This window comes from Artemia sp. Qi Xiang Cuo, chromosome 15 (assembly GCF_049724085.1).
Source record: "Artemia sp. Qi Xiang Cuo chromosome 15, ASM4972408v1, whole genome shotgun sequence".
Taxonomy (NCBI): domain Eukaryota; kingdom Metazoa; phylum Arthropoda; class Branchiopoda; order Anostraca; family Artemiidae; genus Artemia; species Artemia sp. Qi Xiang Cuo.
This window is the reverse complement of record NC_142808.1, coordinates 1,751,557-1,774,986: the sequence shown is the minus strand read 5'-3', so window position 1 is coordinate 1,774,986 and position 23,430 is coordinate 1,751,557. Positions and strand designations below refer to the sequence as shown.

The 23,430-nt window shown below is 33.6% G+C and overlaps 1 protein-coding gene across 2 annotated transcripts in view; it reads right to left on the bottom strand.

Moving 5' to 3' along the window:
• Window positions 1–23,430, bottom strand: part of LOC148943217 (UBX domain-containing protein 6-like) — a 71,464-nt gene that overhangs the window by 22,452 nt on the left and 25,582 nt on the right. For both annotated transcript variants that reach the window (XM_089101479.1, XM_089101480.1), the window contains exons 2-6: window positions 21,966–22,210; window positions 17,635–17,935; window positions 15,516–15,682; window positions 10,016–10,146; window positions 5,960–6,208 (exon numbers count right to left, since the gene is read on the bottom strand). In XM_089101479.1, the coding sequence (XP_088957605.1) occupies window positions 5,960–6,208; window positions 10,016–10,146; window positions 15,516–15,682; window positions 17,635–17,852 (765 nt within the window). In that variant the 5' untranslated portion in view covers window positions 17,853–17,935; window positions 21,966–22,210. The remainder of the gene's footprint in view (window positions 1–5,959; window positions 6,209–10,015; window positions 10,147–15,515; window positions 15,683–17,634; window positions 17,936–21,965; window positions 22,211–23,430) is intronic.

Sequence of the window (23,430 nt, the reverse complement as noted above, 5' to 3'; positions counted from 1 at the left end):
GAGTAGCTTCATCAAGTTTTTCTTCGCCGGTGACTGGGAGGTGGGTTTCAGATAGGCCGACTACGTCCCAATTGTAACGGTTTATCTCTCTCAGGAGGAGTTCCCTTTTTCCTTGTTTTGCAAGCGTTCTGATATTAAGGGTACAAATTGATAAAGTCAATTTAAGTGATATAATGGCCACCAGGGATGGAGTTGTCCAAGTTGAGGTATTAGCGCGATTAGCGGTCGTCGTATCGGCGGCTGCCCCGGACGCGGTAGATCTAAACGCATGGCCTTCGTCGGTTTCCCGGACACGGTAGCACTGGTTCTCACATTCATTTGTTTGCTCATTATCATCATAAAAGTGAAAAAAGGGGTTTCTTGGCTGGCGTCAGGACAGCGGCAAGCCACTCCTGTCTGTCCCTAGCAGGGGCCGACTATGTCTCCTACTGATAATGCGTCCTTATGGCATCCTGCATCACCAACAATTTACCCAGTGATTGGAAAGTGTATTGTTACTAGCGGGACTTTTCCACTTGCCGGTGGGCCCAGTCCCATGCACATCAGAGGGGTCATCCTTCTTCTCCACCTGAATTTATGTCCCCCAGATAAGGGTGTTCCAGTTATATTTCAAGGCTTCCAGAAACTGGGTCCCCCCGGGGCCCGCGCCTCCTCTCTCCCTGGAGACATCCTACATATATGTAGAACATTCCCCTATCTGCCACCTGGGGATGCGCTGACTGGCCTGGGGGAAACCCCTGATGAGAAGATAACTCAGTAGGTACTCAGGAAAGCTTCTAAGTTAAAAAGGTGTAACACCATGTTTTCGATCTGTATACACCATAGTTACAAAACACCTTATCAGAAGAAACGGTTTTAGTGTTTATTTTCAGATAACTTAAAGAGATAGTATATACAGAAATAATTATATATTATGGTGCAACTTTAGAAAAAAAAATGCCTGGAGTCTCTTCACCCTTTGTCCCTGCATCTAAAAGCCCTTCATAAATTGCAAAGCTTACATAATACAATATATTGCATAAATAGATTCCAACATCTTTTGAACACGATAGTGGTGTTATTTCGTGTGGATTTTGCTAAAATGCCTAGAAATCTGAAGGAAAATAATCTTTATCGAGTTCGTTAATGACTAAAATCGGACTAAGGTGGTAAAAATAGGAAGGGCTTTTTCAGAAGCAGAAAATCCGCTATTGCTCCCTAATACAAGGGATACACCATCCATTTAAATTTATTAAAACATTTAAGAAAAGCCCTTAATAGGGCCATGGACCAAAAAGGTTTTAATAGGGCTTTTTTTTTTTTTAAAAAAAACCTATTAAAACATTTATTAAAACATCTAAAACTTATGTTTGAACAATTTTTTTACAGAACCATTTTTAAAGCCAGGAGTGGAAAACACTGGGGTTGACGAGAGAAAGAATTTTTTTTTATTAGGCCAAAATTTATGTTTTGAGCTATGGGATTAAAGGAGAAAAAATATCTCAACTTCGTTATTTATTAGCAAAAGTGGATGAAACTTGTTTATGTCAACATGAACCAGTTAAATAACGCGTACAATTTATATTTGAACCTATTTTTTACAACTATTTTTTACAGCAAGAATCAGGTAAATGATGCTAACAACTGTTATTTAAAACAATTAGCAAAATAAAGGAGAAAGAGGAAGAGATAATGGTAGGCACAAGTCGAGATGCGTCAAGTTGGCCGGCCTGGGCCCCGGCAGCTTAAGTTAGCCATGTTGCTTTTAAAATATGCTCCTTCCTTAAAACAATATTTTTTCCTACTCCGGCTCCTTATTTACTCCAATTAAATGGCTGAATTCAATATTATTACTTGAAACATAGGTTCTCCTGTTGATAAAGCTGAAAATGATTTTTTTTTTTTTTTCAGTTTCGTCTCTCCCAATTCGCAACAAATAGTTTATAGATAAGAAGAAGGACCCCGAAGCTTTAGAAACCTTCTAAGGTTTCTACAAGAGTAAGAGGTCCTTGTAAGAGCAACCGTTTCTTCATCTCCATTTTGAAAGTTAAATAATGTAGAGAAGCTTACGTTAGGGAGCTTATGGAAGTGAAAGTGTCACAGGTAAAATTTGATTGTGAAACTAATTTACTTAAGCTCCGCAGCGTAAGCCACTTAGCGTACACAACTTAGTGGTCAGGTAAAACCCGGGTAAGTTTAGCCGGGTAAGTCTTTGATCACCTTTTGATCTCGGCCGATTTACCTTCCAGCCTTTTTCTGTTTATTGAGCAATACAACATTGACAAAATGTTATCTTAGTTTTTTCTGATTATAAACCATGGCATAAATTATAATATCATAATTTATAAATTATAATTTAATGATAGTCAATATTTAGATCTAAAGACATGGAAGGTACTGAGGAAACGAATATAATTTGTGTCCCTTAGATGGTACAAAAAAGGGCAGTGCCTAAACAAAGTCTATTATCCAATAGTCTAATTCATCCATGGCCAATTCAAACCACTTTTCCACTAAGTTGGTTACGTTACGCATGCTAAGTTGAAATTTTTCAAATTTGTAATTGGCTTACGTTATGGAGCTTAAGTAGGTTACGCTACGGACCATATGGGGCTTGTGAACTTCAAGTTAGAAAGTGGGAAAGACCTATTTAGCTAATGTGAAACCAGCATCATTCGTCCTCTCTGCTATTCCTTCTTCTGAATCAAGTAGAAAATATATAGATAACTACGCTTCATTCTTTATAACTATACATATAATGTAACTTAACATGGTAAGATTTCTAGACATTAGCGCGTTATTAGAAAATGGAAGTGTTGATGTTTTGATTGGTACTCATGCTTTGTTTCAAGAATCAGTTGAGTTTAAAAATTTAGGTTATGTCATCATTGATGAACAACATCGATTTGGTGTTGAGCAAAGGATGGAGCTGATAGCAAAGGCCTTCCATCCAGATGTTTTAGTGATGACCGCAACCCGATTCCACGCAGCCTCACACTTACTATGTTTGGAGATATGAGTGTTTACTTGCTTAAGGCTAAACCCAAAATCGCAAGTGATACCAACATTTGCATTCTCATAATGAGCCACAACCAGGTTTGCCCCCCCCCCGGTAAGGAAAAAAACACCTGATTTTAGTGATTTGTTGGTTGATTTAGTAATTTCCTTTAATAACCCAGTGATTTTTTGTGCTGATTCAGTAAATTTTATGTTTAGGCAATATAAAAAATCACTAGAAATAGTGATAAATCACTAGGAGTGGCAACTCTGGCCACAACGCTGTCACCGTCACTGTCCAACCTCCTTGCACATTGTTTACCCTCCACTGGGTTTTTCTCACTCCACAGAAACGTTCCAGTCTTGCATTCGTAACACTGACTGTGCATGAATAATTTTATAGTGTGTGATGAAATTTGTTGGTGGATATTTTAGTTCTTATTTCTCGAAAATAAATCATAGCACTTGATATTATAATTTAGAAAGGAGCCTTAACAATTTCTTAACAATAACAATCACGTTGTCCTTCCCGTGACTCCATACTTGCTGGGCCTAATCATGTAATTGGACCTATGTTTCACTAAATATACCTAAATATTACCCCAATAGACACTGCAACCCCCTCCCGCCCAATAACATCTGCTTTGCTATTAAAAAGTATAATTAAAAGTAAGAAGAACTCATTTTATATTATTTGAGTGTTTCTTCCGAATGTAGTGAAGCTGACTAATTAAGTCAGATTTTGATTTTAGTAAAAATATTAAGACGCAAAATACAAAAGGCAAAGTTTTGAAATACCACTTTTTATTAAGATAAAAGCAAACATCCTTGTATGTGAGGCTTAGAAAGAAAACTGAGAAATTACCGCTTTCCTTGCTATGTACGTCAGTTGGCCGGATTGATGTGATTAACTTATGGTAAAAAACTACATTTAATGGGATCGATTGGGATCGGGTATCTTTTTACTGATCTATTGTCGGTCTGACCTCTGTCTTATAGTTGATAATTGTAGTACTGTATTTGTTCATTTTGTGGGACAACTAGTCCCAGTGGCATATATATAGCCAGACTCTGTATCGTTGTGAAGTTAAAAAAAAGTAATCCGTATCATACCCAACCTCTTTACAACGTTATTTAACCTTCTCAACTATACCAGTAGGACGCCAACATAAATAGTCAGGCCAAACCTAAGGGAACGCAACCCGAGTTCTAATCACCTTAGGGCCGTACCCATACCCCCTCCAAGGCCAAGGTTTAACAACCCATTATACTACCACGAAACCTACTTAATAAACGAAAAATTGTAAGTACTTTAACAGTGGTCAGTGTTATAACAGAAACCTGAATTCAGAGCTTATATCACACAGGAATCAAATTCTAGTAACAAATAGAAAATCAAACCTTGGTGTTATACATCAGTTCGATTATACAAAAAGAACTAAGTAAATGTGCTCCATGGACCAAAAACAATTTTCAGAAGAATAAAAACTAATGTTCAGAAAATGTTAGGTAAGCCCATCGGTCTTTATTAACGGCAAAATATTCAAAAAATTCCATTCTGAAAAAAAAGAAGAAATTGTGCCAACAAGCTCATTTGTCCATTATTCTTGCCATTAAAAAAAAAAAAAAGTAAAAAAAGTGACATTCAGAAACATATACACATGAACATCTTATAAAGCAACGATGTCTCTCGAGGATTCTTGTCTATTATACCAGCCAACTACTACACAGCTACTTATACAGCCAACTACTATACAGCTCTACAGCTTATACAACTTATACTTACACAGCTTATGCAGCTACTTATACTTATACTGCTAGAGCTAGCTACTATACAGCTAACTACTTATACCGCGTATTAATTACAGTGAGAAGAGTAAATCTAGGAGTCAACTTCAGTAAAGACGACTCCTATTTAAACCTTTTTACAAGTGATATAAACGCAACAGTAGATCACAGGTCATCAAAGTTAGGAGAAATATAGACTAAGAAGTTTATATTAAATACGTTCAAACTAAATAAGTTATTAAATAAGTTCAAGATCTGGAATTAAGTAAGCGCCATTTTTTTTTCCATATATTTTTTGTTTCTTGTAAATTACCGTCTTTGTGACACTGAAAACATTAATTGCTGGTAGAACTATCATTTTCAGTAGCATATTACAAGTAAAATACCCAACATAAAATGTAGTAATGGATGGTATTGAGTGAACTTCAGGATATTTTCAAAGATAGCATACAAATAAGAACAGATTGTTTTCCTTTGTTAAAATCAATTTTAAAAAATTGCAATACACAGCGCTATATTCATTTACTCTTACTTTGTGTGAATTAACAAACAGCATTCTTTTAATAATCCTCCTCCATTCATAAGACCACTCTGTCTAGAGAAGGAGTGGAAAAAATATTCTCCTTCGTCAAAATCCATCCACAAACACCTACTGAGTATTAAGCGTAATTTTCCTTTTCGTTATTTTTTCTTTAGCTAACTTAAAAACAAGCAGGGTTATTTTTTTTGTAGTATTAGACTTCCTACGAAAAGGCCCTTGAGTCACTCCACAACCGCCGCCAAAAGCTTATAATCAAATTTGGACAAGAAAATTCTAAGAAGCTCAAAACACAGGTATAGCCTCTCCCCGAACGCACCCCCGAACACACTCACCAGAAGACAGAACAAGTTGAACCAGTTTACTGCCACACAACGTGTGGCAGTAAAACTGTGGCAGTATCAGCATTCTTTTGTTACCCTTTTCATTGGTCTGTCTAACAGCACAAAGCAATTGTAGTTTGTTTTATGCACCTTGGAAACAGCTGGGTTTTAGTACTTCTTAGTGCTATGTCGAGTGTGTCAGTAAATATGTCTATGTCTCCACTCTTGATGCCACTGTCACATGAAAAAAGGAAGAAAAAGACAAAAAGAAGTAATGTAATCGCTAGTAGCATTTATATTTTGAATGATGTCCTGGATTTTGCTATATGATTACCTTAATATTTTCTTGTTTCCCTTCGTCAAAGTCCATCAGAACATAATAATCTTCTTCATTTCCGTCCGGTCCAGGAAGTTGGACTAACTGAAATCCGGCAGCCATGAGGAACTCTTTGCTCCCTTCCATGTAGTACACCTTCTCATGAAATGTTTTATTCATAACACGAATTTTGCGGTATTTTTCTTCAGTTGGATGTTGAATGACATTTTCTAAAATGCGATTTATTGTGTCAACACAGTTTTGAACCTGCAATAGAAGGTTTTATGTACAAAATTCTATTAATAATGTCATACAAATGCATATTTTGGTCCCCCTGAATCCAAATTTGGGACAGCAGCTGTTAGAATAATAATAAATAATGTATTAGAGGTGATTATTTGGTGGAAAAAATTGTCTGCCTGCTTCAATATTTTGAACAGATAAGCACTTGAAGGAGACCCTCACCTTACTCATCCCTTCTTTCGCCTGGGACAAACAGTAGAGCAAAACACAATCAACCAAAAAGGTGTTTTCTTTTTTACAAAAAGTAGAAACACCTCAAATCTAATAAATTATTCCCAAGTTATTTCCATTTTATGATAATATACATGGAATACAGATGTCAATAGTATATAAAAGAAAATGAGGGACATATCTTTGTTGCTGTATTTTCTCCACACCCAAGTTGAATGTTGAATTACACTTTCTAAAATGAGGTTTATGGTATTAATACAGTGTTGGACCTGAAAATGAGGTTTTATTACACATAAAACATTGCTAAGATTTTTTCTTCAAAATTAACCCTCTTAAAACAGCTTTGGGCCTGCAATTGAAAGATAATTTATGTATAGATAAAACTGACGATAAAAATGAAGGAGCAAAATTCTATTTCTTGAAAAACTTGATGTCAAACAGCTCACTTGAACTACAGCAATATGGTAGCATCAATATCAGTCTCCAGTGAATTATTTCCCTGATATGGCTATTGCTGGGAATCCCGTTTTCTGTGTTCCAAAAATATCTATCTTCATCTCATAAAGCGAACTCAGGTTGCAAATAAATCGATTTGGCTCAAATAACCCTTGATTTAAAGAACTGGTCTTCAATCAAAAGATGTATCTTGAAGATTGTCCTTTATCAGTAGGCTACCTTACTAGTTTGCGGCTACCGCTGCAAACATGATGTGGGGACTTGTGTAGGTTCGATTTAGCTTTAATTTTGGATAGAATGAAAATTACGTCTTTTTCTTTTTTTGTTCCTCTCCTTTTTTCCTTTTGTTTCTTTGTTTGATTTTCAAGATCTTTGTCTTACTTGGCCTAGCTTTCCATTGATTCCATGTGTATTAAGCTGACACATCGAGCTCTGCGCTTCGCTGGCTAGGGCAGTAACTTTATTGTGATTACGAATTAATTTATTATCCTTTCATTTTGCAACATTTGTCATTGGGAAATGGCTATTCAAGCCCAGCTAGACATTATCTGAATACTCTACAAGATGTATTTCATATTCTGTGTTCTATCAAAATAACCTAAAACTTCTAAAAGTATTTTTGGGCCACCTTAACGCAGAATTGTACAAATGAATTGAAACATTTGACTCCTTATGTTCATTTACGCTTACAAGAAATATTGTGCTAAAACAAATGAATACAAGATAGCTCATATTCTAATATAATGAAAATTTGTTATGGATAATGTCTATAAAGGTCTTTCTCACAGTAAATTAAGGCGCTCAATTGTTGAAACACAAGAGATCTTATTTACACCGTGTTGGGCCCCTAGCCTTCATTTTATCAGATACATGTTCTGGATATATATATATACATACACATACATATATATATATATATATATATATATATATATATATATATATATATATATATATATATATATATATATATATATATATATATATATATATATATATATATATATATATATATATATATATATATATATATATATATATATATATATATATATATATATATATATATATATATATATATATATATATATATATATATATATATATATATATATATATATATATATATATATATATATATATATATATATATATATATATATATATATATATATATATATATATATATATATATATATATATATATATATATATATATATATATATATATATATATATATATATATATATATATATATATATATATATATATATATATATATATATATATATATATATATATATATATATATATATATATAGTGTGTGTGTGTGTGTGTGTGTGTGTGTGTGTGTGTGTGTGTGTGTGTGTGTGTGTGTGTGTGTGTGTGTGTGTGTGTGTGTGTGTGTGTGTGTGTGTGTGTGTGTGTGTGTGTGTGTGTGTGTGTGTGTGTGTGTGTGTGTGTGTGTGTGTGTGTGTGTGTGTGTGTGTGTGTGTGTGTGTGTGTGTGTGTGTGTGTGTGTGTGTGTGTGTGTGTGTGTGTGTGTGTGTGTGTGTGTGTGTGTGTGTGTGTGTGTGTGTGTGTGTGTGTGTGTGTGTGTGTGTGTGTGTGTGTGTGTGTGTGTGTGTGTGTGTGTGTGTGTGTGTGTGTGTGTGTGTGTGTGTGTGTGTGTGTGTGTGTGTGTGTGTGTGTGTGTGTGTGTGTGTGTGTGTGTGTGTGTGTGTGTGTGTGTGTGTGTATATATATATATATATATGTATATATATATATACAATGGATCAATATATATATATTTTCAATGGATCAATAGAGTCAATAAAAAGGGCTAGAGTATTTAGAGGAGGCTTGTATTACAACTTGTACTTTTAGTCAACAATGATTAATTGCCTTAATCAGTACGCAAAGGAGATTTTTTTTCTCAGTGGAACTATTTTGCTTCATATTGATAAAAATTTACATGAAAATTTAGGGGGTAATTTAGCCCCTAACCTTACTTTGCCCTGGAAAAGAGATTAGACCAACCCAGCTGAAGCTGATTACAGCTTCTTTTTTTTACTGCAAAAATATTTCAAGCAAAAATTCTTACCTGCACAAAACGGGGAGGAAGAAGGTACACCCTCTATAAAAAAACCTGACCATCTCAGTGTGTCACTGAAAGTTTCAACTCAATATCTTTAGCTATTCCTGAAGTATACGTACCTTAGATACGACCTTTTCAAAAAATTAATGAACACAGTGTGTATCCCTAAGCACGTTACTAAGATTTTGCAGACACGGCCTGTTCACAACTAATCAGAGTTATCAGATATAATGTCAGATATAAATATATTGTTATCAGAGCGTCCTACAGTAATTTCCTTTGTTTATCTTTTTTAATCCGCTAACCTTACTTGAGACAGTTAGCGGAAGTGTTACCAAATGCTTGGCATCTATAGCACTGAGGGAGCAGGAACTTGTATTCTGCAACAGGAAGCCGCTCATAGCCAATCTTAGGAGTACTGTCTATCACTTTTTGTAGGTGTTCTCTAGTTTCAAACTTTAAGCGGAAAGATCTAGATGATCGTATTTGTAACACTTCTGCACAGTTCCGTACTGCATAGTGAGCCATTGATCTTAACTGCCATCTATTCAGGTGGAAACAAATTGCCTGATCCATGTGATATTGTTTGCTACGTGGTTGACTTCCTTATCCAGTTTTGAAGGTAATTTACAACCTTCTATTTTGCTAACTATCTTTAAAAATTTTACAACACCCTAGAAAAATATTATGTGAAAAAAAAAAAAAAAAAAAAATATATATATATATATATATATATATATATATATATATATATATATATATATATATATATATATATATATTTATATATATACGTATATACGTCAGATATATGTAAACCCTGCAATAGTATACCCCTCCCCTAAAAAGAATAGAACACGAACAGATTTCTAAAAGGCTTACAAGATCCAGATTATAGAAATATACTAAAATAGATTACTGAACATACCAGATGTATTAGAGCTATCATCACTGACTCATTAATACAATTGTTTTTGATAAACCCTGTGAGAGGAGATCAGTAGCACCTGTCTCGGCTACAAATCAATCGATACTCAGGAGGAAAACAAACAGAGTTAATACCTTTTCTCTGTTTTTGTTTAAAGTCTGAATAACCACACAAGCGGTAAGTCCAGCATCTTCACCCTGCAGTTGCTCACGAAGATAGTCTCTGATGAGTTGATCAATTTCTTTTCTGGGCAGCACTTGAGGTCCTAAAAGATTCAGAGCACGGGTTTACTACCGAATGGGTTCAAATTCATCGAGTAAATTTGCTACCCGGTTCAAATGCATGGGTAGTAAACAATGAGCTAATCTCTAATAAGTTGATCAATTTCTTTCCCTGACAGTGCTTGAAGTCTTAAATATTCGCAGTGTAGATTTACTATTGGATAAATTTATATTCACCGAGTAGATGCGAGCATGAAGCGTCCAAAAAAATTGTACAAAACGGTGTAAAGATTTTCAAATTTCAAAAGGTTTTCAAGTGTAAAGATTGCAAAACAGGTTTTCTTTCGTTTTCAGCTCATACGACATTAAGAACTGGCGAACAAAATTATTCTATTCCGTAATGGCCAAAATTTTGGAGATCTACGACTAGGTGGTGTCCAGGTGGGGAGCTAGGTGGTTTGAACCCCTCCCCCGAAATTTTTATCCGACTCGTAAAAACGCAAGAAAAATGTATATAAACAAATTTCTAATGCGTTTTATAATGTTTTTTTTTTAAGTAAAGTTAAGCTATTCTTAAGCTATTAAAGTTAAGCGTTCTTAAGCTATTTGGTGCCATATATTTTTGCTGATTCCTCACCTACGTTTCTTTCTTTTAATTTGGCACCCTCTACTACCAAAAACTGCATGACAGCACACTATCCTAAATTTTTTGGTTTTTAGGTTTATCCTACGTTTTTGAGACACACATGGTTAGTTAGTTAAATTTGAAAACGCTTTCTGTCCGAAAAACTCCAACTAGAACGTTCTGTTGATTCTCAAAGACAACTACATTTTCAAAGTAAAGTTACACCTCCTTAAGATATTCGGTGCGTTAAATTTTTTTGCCAAATCCTTACCCACGTTTCTTTCTTTTAAATTTGGCGCCCCATCCCAACACGTATCAAATGTATCTCTTTAATATTAAACGTTCTCTCCCAGCTAAAAAAAATTCAGCTTATCGTTAGCTTCCCCATGGGCAGTGATATTAAAAAGTTAACTTGCTGCTAAAAAATCAGCTTTTGAACCAAAACAGATAAACAAAATTTTCAACACCGGGCTTTAGTCCTTGATGAGATCCAAAATAAATAAAATAAGGTATCTTGTACAAAAATTCTTTCAAGATATGCACAGCTGTCAATATTTTGAGGTGTTGACAATTTCAGTGTTGGAGTAAATATTCAACAAAGAATTATCTACGATTTTCAGACAAGGGAGGGAATTGTAATTAGCAATAAGCTGTCATATTCATGAGGAATTGACTTCTTAAACTAGCGAATTTGCATATAATTTTGTCCAACACGTTTGAGGGTAAGAAAACTTTGGGTCATTATCCGTCATGAGCGCTCATCCAAGAATATATTGATTGAGCACGGGTAAATTCTGAGGCAAGGGGTTAAAACTTGTTGAATTTAGTACAGGTTTTATTTGATCAAAAGAATTTGGAGAATTTTACCTGGAGAATAAGGTATGAATCGATTGTTAGACAATGGTTATCAAGAGGGGTAGAACATATACTGCTAATTGTGCAAACAAATTGATTCATGAGATAAACCATTTAAAAAATTTCAAGGGGCTGACAACTTCAAAAAAAAAAAAAATTCTACAAAACTTCAGACATTGGAGAGACATGTAAGCATCAATCGGTCATGTCTAGCGATGAAGGGTTGCCACCTTTTCTGGTCACTGTATCTATTGTTCGTTTCTGCTTGCATTTAAAGCTAATAAATATTCATTTTTGTCTCTATCACAAACATTGAATGGTAAGCAAGAATTATTCAACATTCTTCCAAAACAGAGGAGAGTGGTTGGATACTTTTGCTAAGTACGTATTATTGGTAAAATCACTTTGAAGTAAGGTGCCATCATTTTGTTTTAATAGACTATCCGTCGATTTTAAAAGTTTCATGGGATACACAATATACAGTTTAAGTGATAAAACAGAAACAAAATCAAAGTGTTGCTCCTGCTACACTTGGCAAAACCGACCAATGCTTGATATTGCCGAGGCACCGTAAAATCAAATATTTTTTGCTTGTTTTTACACCTAAAAAAATCCATTAATAATCTTGTTAGCCAAAAGACTAAAATCATATCATACTTTACTGATTATTTGCATCGGAAGGTCTTACAGCTTACCAATATAAGACAATTTTTCTTAATCTTGTAAATATTTTTGCTTACTCCCTTTGCCATAATTACAGCAATTTGCCCCTGCTACTCCGCATGCAAATAAAATTGAAAATAAAATACTCTTTGATCTAGGAGAAAAACTTAACTCTTGTCCCCTCAGATATGAGCCTTTCATAAGGTACTCTTACCAATCTTGCCTTACCTAGTCTTACCAAGTTGAATTCTTTTAAATTTGGGATACTATAAATGACTGCATCAATGTAAAAAGTCAGTGAGCTGATGAAAACGAGTTAAAAGGATCAAGTTATGTAAAGCCTAATCCATTTTTTTTTTTTTTAATATTTTATATTTACTATTTTCAACTACTTAGTCTCTTCTCTAAGACTAAAAAGTCTTTAGTCTTCTCTAAGAAAAATATTTGTCTTAGAGAAGATTCGAACCTACGTTACGACAGCCCCGGGCAAGTGTTGTTACGTACAAATCATAATTTTAACAAGGAAACACTGCGTGTAATTTCAATTTCCAGTCTCAATCCCAAACAAAGAAGACCAGCGATAGCGATCAGCGACACTAGAATTGTCATTCCCAAATTAACTTTTGAACCAAGACTGATAAACAAAATTTCCAAAACCGGACTTTATTCCTTGATGAGCTGTTCGAAGTCAATAGTATGAGTTTTCTTGTTCAGAAATTCCTTCAAAAGATGCAACGCTGTGAAAATTTTGACGGGTTGACAAATTCAAGTGTTGGGTTACATATTTAGCTATGAATTGTATATGAATTTTGAGACAAGGGAGAAAATTGTCATTTTAAGGACAAATTTGAGCACGAAAAAAACTTAATTATATACTCGGAAAGCTGATCAAAGATTATTAATCAGTGTTGAAAAAAGCACTTGTTCTGGTTCGAAAGTTCATTTTGTTGTCTTGCATCAGCTTTCTAATGTCACTAAGAAGGAGCAAAGGGCAAGTCCGAATTTCTTTAACACTGAGAGAACTCTTAAATTCTAGGATATTCCTCTGCCTTAGTCCCAAACAAAGAAAACAAAATAACAAACTCAATTAAAATCCCAAGCAGAAGGGATAATAAGAGTAGATGGTGCTCCATTCAGAAATGATCCATTATTAGCTCTCTAAATGCTTCTAATTAGATATTCTAATTAGAATATACTTAGAAATAACTTAGAAATAACGATAGAAATAACGAGAAATAACGAATATACTTAGAAATAACGATGGAGCCAGAGATTGATCCGGAATATTAATTACTTTCGAACTTAATTCCAGCTTCAAATTGAGACTGATGCCTTCCTCCTGCAATGGATTTTGTTTTATTTATATTATCTAAAGTTACATTTTGTTCCTGATCTTTGTTTGAAGATTGTATTCTGTGTTACTATGGCCCGCAGGCTTTTTGCAAAAAATCTTATCTTATCTATACTAGAAAGCTAGAAACATGGACCGAACAGCCAAAAGATTGCCAGTACAACCTCAGTCTGTCATCTTTGACATAGAATATATTACTCCAATTCAGCTCACATACTATGGGCACTGGCTTTAAGACAGATGAAAACAATCCTTTTCCGCCTCAGACAGTTCTTCAGATATTGTAAGTTTTTTCTTGGCCTTCCCCTATGAATCAGTAACACTTATATCACAAAGAAATACAGAGTTTTTGATACTTTTGTGAAAATCGAGGAAGTTTCGTTAAGATTCTAAAAGTGTAGAAAAAATATATCGTTGATTTTGCTTTGAATTACATCCTGTTTTAATTGTGTTGGTATTCATCAGAGGTGTCTCCTTTTTTAATTTCCTATGGTGTAGTTTTGTTTGACTGATAAGTAAACTCATTCTTCGTTGTTTTTTACTTCTTATCTTGTATTTTGGTGTGTATTTTCTTTTTCTTTTTTTTATTTACTCCTCTATCAGCATTTTAATGATTATAAAGAGAGTAAAAAAAAAAATATTTATTATCATTATAGCGATTAGACGTAACTTTTGAAAATACAGCATCATATTCATTAATCGGGCATGAAGTCCATACTTTCCGTAAAACCGTAAAGGTGATATCAGTGATTCCCAAAGGGGGCAGTACCACCGCCTAGTAGGCGCTGGTGCGACTCAGGAGGGCGATTATGGCAACAAGATTATTATTGTGATTGGAAACAGCACATTATACATGCATAGCAAAAAATGAATTGCGGTAATTTAGATTATGCTGACAAAAATAAGACCATGGAGGGTCAAATGTAAGGCCCCTAAATTGTCAATAGCACCGCAAGTTCATCATTCTCAATAAGAATTTTTTTTTGTTGAACTTTATGAACCTTTCTATTCTGGTAGTTTAACAATTTTAAACAACAATGCTTCTAATTTGTATCTTTCTTTACGAAAAATGTAGAAACATTAGTAGATATTCTTTCTATTTAATCTCAATTTTCGATTTTTTTACTTATAAACAAAAACATAACAATTAAATTAATAATAACCGCCCCAAGAAAACAAATACAAAAAAGTAATTGAAAAGGGGCGGCGCTACTTGCATTTTTTTTAAATAAATAATTAATCAAACTAAAAAAAGATGTAAAGAATAAAAATAACATAACTAAAGTAAAATAACAAAAAATTAAATAAAATAAATAAAGAATAAATAAATTACATGGCCAAGGTATAAACTATAACCAATCTCTCATCAACAATCCTAGCATAATAACAATAATAATTGGGAAAAATAAACAACAATAATAATAAAATTACTTTTAAATAATCCGAGGTGCTCAGCCGCCCGAATGCTCTCCGGAATGGAGTTCCACAAACGGAGCCCTGAAAATCCAGTAGGAAAACCAGCCCTGGTTCCACTTATATATGGCACAACACATTTATCAGCATGAGGAGTTCCATAACTATGTAGTGGCCACTACATAGTTATGTTAGTACATGTTAGTACATAGTACATATTTGTCACTAAAATAGTCACGAAAAACCTCAGGACTTACAGAATTGTTATTAATATTTTAAAAGAAACAATTTTCATGGGGCACAGAGTAATACCTTTTCTTGAAATGGGGCAGTAGACAAAGTAAGTTTGGGAACTAATGGATGAGAACATTACCAATTTCTTACAGTAAACTAAAATGGGTGCTAAAACTAAAATAGGAAACAAAAAAGAACCCACAATACAATAATTCAGAAAAATATAGACCTCAACCACACCCTTTTAAATTTGAAAACAATCAGTGCCTTACCAATCATAGGGCATGTGTAAAAAACTCCAGATGTTGCAAGCTGGGATGGAAGAGCAGCCTTAACAGATTGCAGGTTGCCTACAGCGCCTTCACTAGAAGGCTCATTCAATTGTTTCTGTTCTTCTTCGATTTCTTTTCTTGCTTGAGCTCGAATAGCATTCAGTGATCTAAAAAGCAAATTAGAATAATATCTCATAAAAAGACAATGAATAGTTTTGATACAACTGCATAACAAACAATAAAGCTGTAAATACGGTTCTAATTTTATTGAATTGTAATTTTATTTAGAATTCAATAAAATTGAAATTCCTGAAATTGAATTTCTAACTTTATTGTTTATTCAATAAAATTGAAAATTAAAATTTTATTTTTTATTCTGACATATGCAATCTCTGGGAAATTAAGTTTGGATTTTTGATTTGTTTTCATTTTTGCTTCTTTTTAATTAAGTCTTCGTTCTCCGTGGCTAATTTTAAAGCATTCATTTTTTCGTAAATCTAAAAAGCGTATGGTCTATTAGTTGCACTAAAGCTAAACTGTAATCCTCTTATCATAGCTAGGGTGTATAACGCACTTGGTCCACATTTCCTCGCTCTTGCGTCATTTTGGTGCCTTTTTTCACCTACTGCTATTAAAGACATTCGAAGTTGCTTCTATATGCGGAATAGCGGAATATTTGTGGAATAAGTATGCGGAATATTTGCATCGGTTGCCTCCTTGGAAAAGTAATAATTATTTGTCAAAACTATTTCGATTTGCTAATCCTGTGATCCTGGTGCAAAGAAGTAATAAAAGGTGCCGGAAGCACTTTAATGGTGAAAGCCCCTTGAAGCAGTTCTTTACTAGTTGTATTGGTTTTTTATATATATTCGTAAGATTGATTGTAATTGTTTCATATTTCTCCTTTTTTTTCAATTGATTATTCCATTAGTGTTGTGTTTTCATATTATGATGGGCAACAAATCTATATATATATATATATATATATATATATATATATATATATATATATATATATATATATATATATATATATATATATATATATATATATATATATATATATATATATATATATATATATATATATATATATATATATATATATATATATATATATATATATATATATATATGTATATATATATATATATATATATATATATATATATATATATATATATATATATATATATATATATATATATATATATATATATATATATATATATATATATATATATACTTACTATTTTTCTTCTTTGTGCTACTAAGAAGACTAGAAAGAAGAAACATTTTATAGCAAATTTTTCAAACTCAAAATGAGCTTTTTTTCTACATTTCACGGCACATTTTTAAATTTCCACATTTTATGTAGGTGTGTTAGCCTCAGGCGGCCAAACCAGTTACGCACCCTCCTAATCCATTCCAATCTATTTAAAGTATCCCTCTTTGTAACCTCTCAAGGAGCTCCGACTTCAATTAAATCCTTCCTTACTGCCTCCTCCTACCCGATTTTGGGACGACCTGCCTGCCGTTTGGCCCAAGAAGGTTGGCCGAAAAGGACGATGTTTGGCCATCTGTCGTCTTTCATCCGCAGAATATGTCCTACAACAAAATTTCTCAACAAATATTTGACAAAAGTTATATCTGGACTGTTCAACTTTTGTTGTTCATGGACTTACTTCAATTAACATACAAATAATTTTAAGACCAAAGTAGCCGAACTTATTTGTTCATTCAGCTTTCAAGTACAATTTAATACCCCTAGTCTCCCTTCGTTTGGATGAGTTTGTTCGATTTAAGTGTTCAACATGGGTGTCAATGGGGTGACAGCTACCCTTTTGTTACGGAAATGAAATTTTTAACTAAAAAATGCAGTGCTTAAAAATCAAAGCAATGTGATTTTTTATCAGCGCACTAAATGTATTAAAAAGTACAAAATTTAATGAAATCCCTGCCACCTGGAAAAATTAGAAACTTTAAGACTTGAAAATGAAAGCATAAGGCAGCCATGGCATGTAAAATCACCCTCGAATGTTTATAAAGTACACAAATATAACTTAAAGAACGGGGTTAACACTAAAAAAACAACAAATAATTATAATATAATACCCACCTATTATAGTCCTGTTTGTTCAGCTTTTCAAGTCTAGCAAGTGCAGCACTGCCAGCTGCTATCTGAGCATCTGATGGCCCACTTGCTTCACGCTTAACTGGTTCTGTCCTAGCTGGAACAGGCCTCGACCTAGCTTCAGTGAGCTTATGAGCTGCACCAGCAGATTTAAATCTGATATCTGCAGCTTTCTTCTTGAAAAATTCTTTGATTGAAGGCATATTTCAAATTCTTGGAGTGTGTTCTTGTGGCAACTTCAGATCGGATATCCCACTCTGGAGCTCTTCCCGCACAGCAGAGGCCACTGAAAAAAAGTATTTTTACTGACATAATACTTAAAAAAAGGAACAGCTGCTTTCGAATTTTGATGCACTAATCATTTAGTGGAAATAACATGTCCAGGATAGCATTAATAAATGATTGATTGATTGATTAAATGAATGAATGATTGATTATTAATACGTAAGTTTGTGTGTGTGTGTGTTTTTTTGTTTTGTCATTTTCATTATATATTGCGTTTATTTTAGCTTTGACTTTTCTTCCCCTTGATAAAGGCTCCTGGACGTGGGATCGAAGTATTCGGATTTTTACTATTTAAGGTTTGTTTTTTTTTTGTTTTGTTTTTTTTCTCCACTGTTTTATTTAAACCATAGCATTTTTTTCTCTTTTAAATTTTGCAAATTCATTAAATGAATACTGACAAATAAAGTCCAGGATCATTTTGTATTTGCTTATGTGATTGAATCTGAAGAAATTCTTCAAGCATATTATAGTGACGTAAGTGAAAGTTGGCTTCTAAAAAGAAATTATTTAGCATCTGATAGCAAATTTGTTTTGTTTCTTTCTTAATCCTTTTTTTTTAATATCTTAGATAAGGATAATCCTAAATTCGGATAAGAGTAAACAGCGACATTATCAGTAAAGTTCTTTCATACTTATTTATAAAAAAAAAAAAAAACTAAATAACAGACTTGGTGAGATAGGTTTCCGAGAGACTCGTGCATTAATACTAACTTAAAAATACACACAATAACTTTAAAATACAAATAAAGGTAAAAAAAAGGTAAAGGATGCGGCACTAGACCCTTAAGGTCCAAACCGGCGGTGCTGATCTCCGTTTCGTGGCCCTTCAGCCAGGAAGTGCAATGGGGGGTTGGGGGCCAGTCATCCTTGCTTTCGCACACCCTTCCTGTTTATCTTCCCCATATTTCTTCAGGTACCCATTTAGAGCTGGGTTGACTCTGGCTAAGCTTACAGGGTCACACCACTGACCCGCGTCCCAAACTAAGAAACTGACCACACCAGGGATCGAACCCGAATTCTCAGCCCAGCGCGCGTCCACTTAGCCAGAACGGCTCTATACAAATACAAATAGAATGAAAAGAAAAAAACACAACTTGCAATGACCTCACATTTGAAGTGTGAGCTCAATCATAACACTGGTTGAAAAATATAATTAAAAAGATTATCATGTGTACGCAAAACAGCTTACCGCTACCAAGTAGAGACGCTAACTGGAGTAATCAATCAATTACTCCTTCAATTACTGGGACTACAAGTCCCAGCAGCTAGGGCTTAACAATAAGCAGGTCGCCTCCAAATGGGGTGGAAGGATGTCGCAGGGAAAGATTTAAGGGTAATTGGAACTTCTTTGGAGGGTGTAAACTGAGAGACTTTGAATAGGTTGGGATGGAGGAGGAGCATACGTAGCTGTGTTTGCCTTAGGCATCTTGGTGCTGCAGTGAGTTTTTTTTTTAAGAGAAAAAAGGGTTTTATTAAAATAAATAAAACACAAGAACAACAAAACCCTAAGTAGAAGATTTCCAACAATCGTAGGACTAGTTGCCAGAATCTAGGACTGTTTATTTTTACTGTTCCTCTGCTAACAGGGTTAATCCAGATGAACCTTCGGAGCTATTCATTTCTACATAATTCAAGAAAAATAAAATTTATGTCACCAATCCTCCAAAGGAGGTTGATAAGAGACGATTAAGTCGACAACAGCTTTTTCTGATGAAAGCATCCTCAGAATTTCTGGAAGAACAGAGGTTCAGGCTCGTTCAATTCTCTTAGACATGTATGAAAGGGCACTATCATGGTCTGATATTTTTGAAGTTTCCGAAGTTTCTGAAGTATCTTGAACTGAAGTTTTCAAGTCATGTCTCAGGCTTATTCACAGTTTTCAGAAATTCATTTTCCAAGTGGTTCTATCAGTCAACCAAGAGATCATAATATTATATGTTTTTTTATATACTTCAAGATGAAAGGTTACCATTTAAAACATATCTTGGACAAAAAATAATGTTTGTAAGAACTTTGACATTTCGAGAAAGTATTTTCCTTGGCTCAATACTCTTTCCTTCCCAACCTAATCCGTATGAGTAGCATTTACCAAATATTCATACAAAAAATAAATTTGTATCATCCACCTGATTATAAATAGAAATCATACTTTTTACTCTCCAATTAGTCGTTCAAAATTATACCCATTAGTCCTTGATCTTGCAAATAGTTTTTTTGTTTTTTTAGTTAAAATTTCAATTTAGTTATAAGTGAAAAAAGTCCTGCTTAATTTTTCTTCCTAAAAAAATTTTTAATTAGTAAGTAAGTGAAAGGCAGACCGAAAGAAAATGACAAACTTGCCAAAATGGGCCAAATGTGGCAATAAAAAGCATACATAAAGAGTCTGGCAACACAGCAAAATTCCACTTAAGCGATCCAAAATCACCCAGATGCCTAGGATACTTAATGAGTGTTTTAGATAATGATCTTGTTAGCAAGAGCTTCTCAAAGGTTGGTGTGCTTGTCAGCATGATCATAAGACGTTTGGAGCAGGATTTTTAACCACCTTAAAGATGCTAAAATCATACCTCAAGAATTAGACAGGAGAGTCCAGTTGAAACAGGCTTGAATATGTCTCTAAAATTTGGAATTTTATGGTGGATGCTGATGATATTATAAGCAACTTCGAAATTAAATAAAAACATATCAGAACATAAGAAAAATAAACAGTGTTCCTGTAACGTAGAATCTGATCCAAAGTTTAGCAAATCAGGGACTATATAAAGAGCAATTAGGGCTCTTTTATAGCATAGAAATAAATAAGCTCAGTAATAAACTTTTTGAATTTGTGGTGGATTTTAGGTGGTGGACCCCCTCCACCCCGAGATCCTAAATACTCCCCTGCTTGGAAACTAAATTTTTACTTCTCGGAAGCTAAAAGTCTCTGTCCTGCATAAACACCTGAAAATATTTAATCAAAAATGTAAAAATTAATGCAAATAATTTAGCCAATACCTTGCAACATAGGAACATTAAAAAAAAATTACTTAAAAAATAAAATAAAAATTGGCCAGGATTGATTTAATTATAGGGTACTTAAACAGTAGAATAGTCAGCCAGCAGCAGTAGTTGAATTGATGGATTTTACTAATTCAATCATAACATAGTCAATATGTTAATTGTTAAAAAAATATAAAAATCAAACTTCTCTAAAAATCAGTCAAACCTCTGTAAAATCTGTGTGTAATTTTTCTCATTGCTTTTTTTTCTTTAACTTAATTTGGTGCTTTATTTGCTCTTGACATGTTATCTCAAATGTTTTTACTTTTCTGAGCAACAGACACTGATGCTCCACCCTATTTGTAAATATGAATAAATAATTCCACATCAAACGAAACGAAAAAAGAAATTTGCCAAAATCTAGGCAATTTCGAAGACTACACTGCATTTCCATGAAGATAAATAACAGTTTGAATAGCCTTATTTCGTCGGCCTTAAAGCAAAATTCAAAACGTGAGGATTCCACGTCATCTCTATTGGAACACATTTTGATTTTCCAGAACATCTTGTTTGATAGTATCTCTTTGATTTCTAGGGACCTGAGTTTAAAGTAAACTTTCAGGGAAAGGATTGAAATTAAGAAAATTTGATTCAAGAACCTAGTTTTGAATAGAATCGCAGGTGAAATTGGCTTAAATTCTATTTATGATTATTTACAGAAGTAAGATAAAGTAAGGTTCATTTCTCCCAATGCGTTTGACCTCTGCCCACCTGCTAGTTCAAATAAAGCTAATGAACTAGAGCCTGGGAGGTCAAGAAGAGTTGCTTCCGGCATTGCATTGAAAAACTAAGAGCAATAAATAATATGTAATTATTTTATTTTGTATATATATCATTGGTTTTAATCATTTTATTTTAGTATTTCTGCTGATGACGATTATTGTACATTTGACTGAAATATCCAACATATTTTTTGACATTTTTTTTCACTGTAAATTAGAAAGATTTATCCCTATTTGAACTGTTATTTATCGTTGCAAAAATCCACTCACCTCCCTTATTCAAAAACTTTTCGTGAATTCGACTACCGTAGTATTGCCAAGCCAAACAAGTCAAAAATATGTTGGTAGCAGATATTCCAATAAATGAATATACAAGCTTCTTTTGAACACTAGTCAATGAAATATAGGTGTCTACAAGGTCAACCAGATCTTGGAACTCAACTGATATATATTCAGTGATATGCAGGTAACTTGAATTGGCAAGCTCCAGGAGAAGGTTGATCATAACTTTGATCCTAAAATAAACATAGATGTTTAAAGCAAGGATGGATTCAGAGAGGGGAGAGCTACAAAAATTACTATACACTAAATTCAGAACATTTACGGTTTAACGGACTTTTAAGTTGAAATTCTAGCCACTCCCCCGCAATCATCCCAAAGATTCAGTAAATTTCATCACAAACAATTTGACCACAATGTTTTAATTACAAACTATATGAAAATTCAAAATACAGCTCCTACTAGTAGTCACAACTAAACTAGTTTCATAAAACTTACTTATAGACTTTTAATTCAAACACTGTCCATTTTCGAGCCCAAACTAAACATTTTTCCATGAGCCTTAGTTAAATTTGCATATTCATAGCTCCTAAAATTCCAATTAGGAAGGAGTGCAAGTATGCAAGGACTCCAATTGAAAGCCCAGAGACTTTGATAATTATTCCTTTAAATTTCCCTAAGCCCCCCCCCCTCAAAACTTATTTAGGAAGGAGTAAAAGTATAAAAGAATTTTGAACAAAAACCCTTAAACCATGAAATTTGACTAATAATGAGATTTATCTGCCACTAATTTTAGCCAATGAAAATTTTCATAGATTTTTTCAGCCAATGAGATAATTTCATGATCTCGTTGGCTCAAATTAAATCTAATTGGCTCACATTAGCACTAGCTAAGCCCCAGTGAAGGTAAAACTAAGCACTTATTTTCAAATCAATGCATATAACCTAGTTCCCATCAATACTGGGTGTAAGCAACTATTACCAAACATAATGTTCCTTAAAATAATGGACTGAACAAGTTGCACACCTATCCACGTAAAGCCCCATTGCCTTTAAAATATACAATACCTGCACTAATGTGCAGGTATTGAAGATGACTTACAGCAGTTGATAACATCTTTGCAGGCTTTATGCCTACTATAGACGTTAATTTATAAATTACATTAGCCCATATAGCCCACAAAAATAAATTACATATAGCTATTTACATATTGAACAATTCCAGAACCAAAAAATTGGAACCGAGAGAGTGAAAAGGTTAGCTTGCACCTTACAAGCAGACAGGCTAAATATGGTTCTGGAAAGGAGCTCAGATTCTTTTTCAATGGGTCAATAGAAAGCAATAAAAAGGGCTAGAGCATTTAGAGAGGCTTGTATTACAACTTGTACTTTTAGTCAACAATAATTAATTGCCTTAATCAGTACGCAAAGGAGATTTTTTCTCAGTGGAACTATT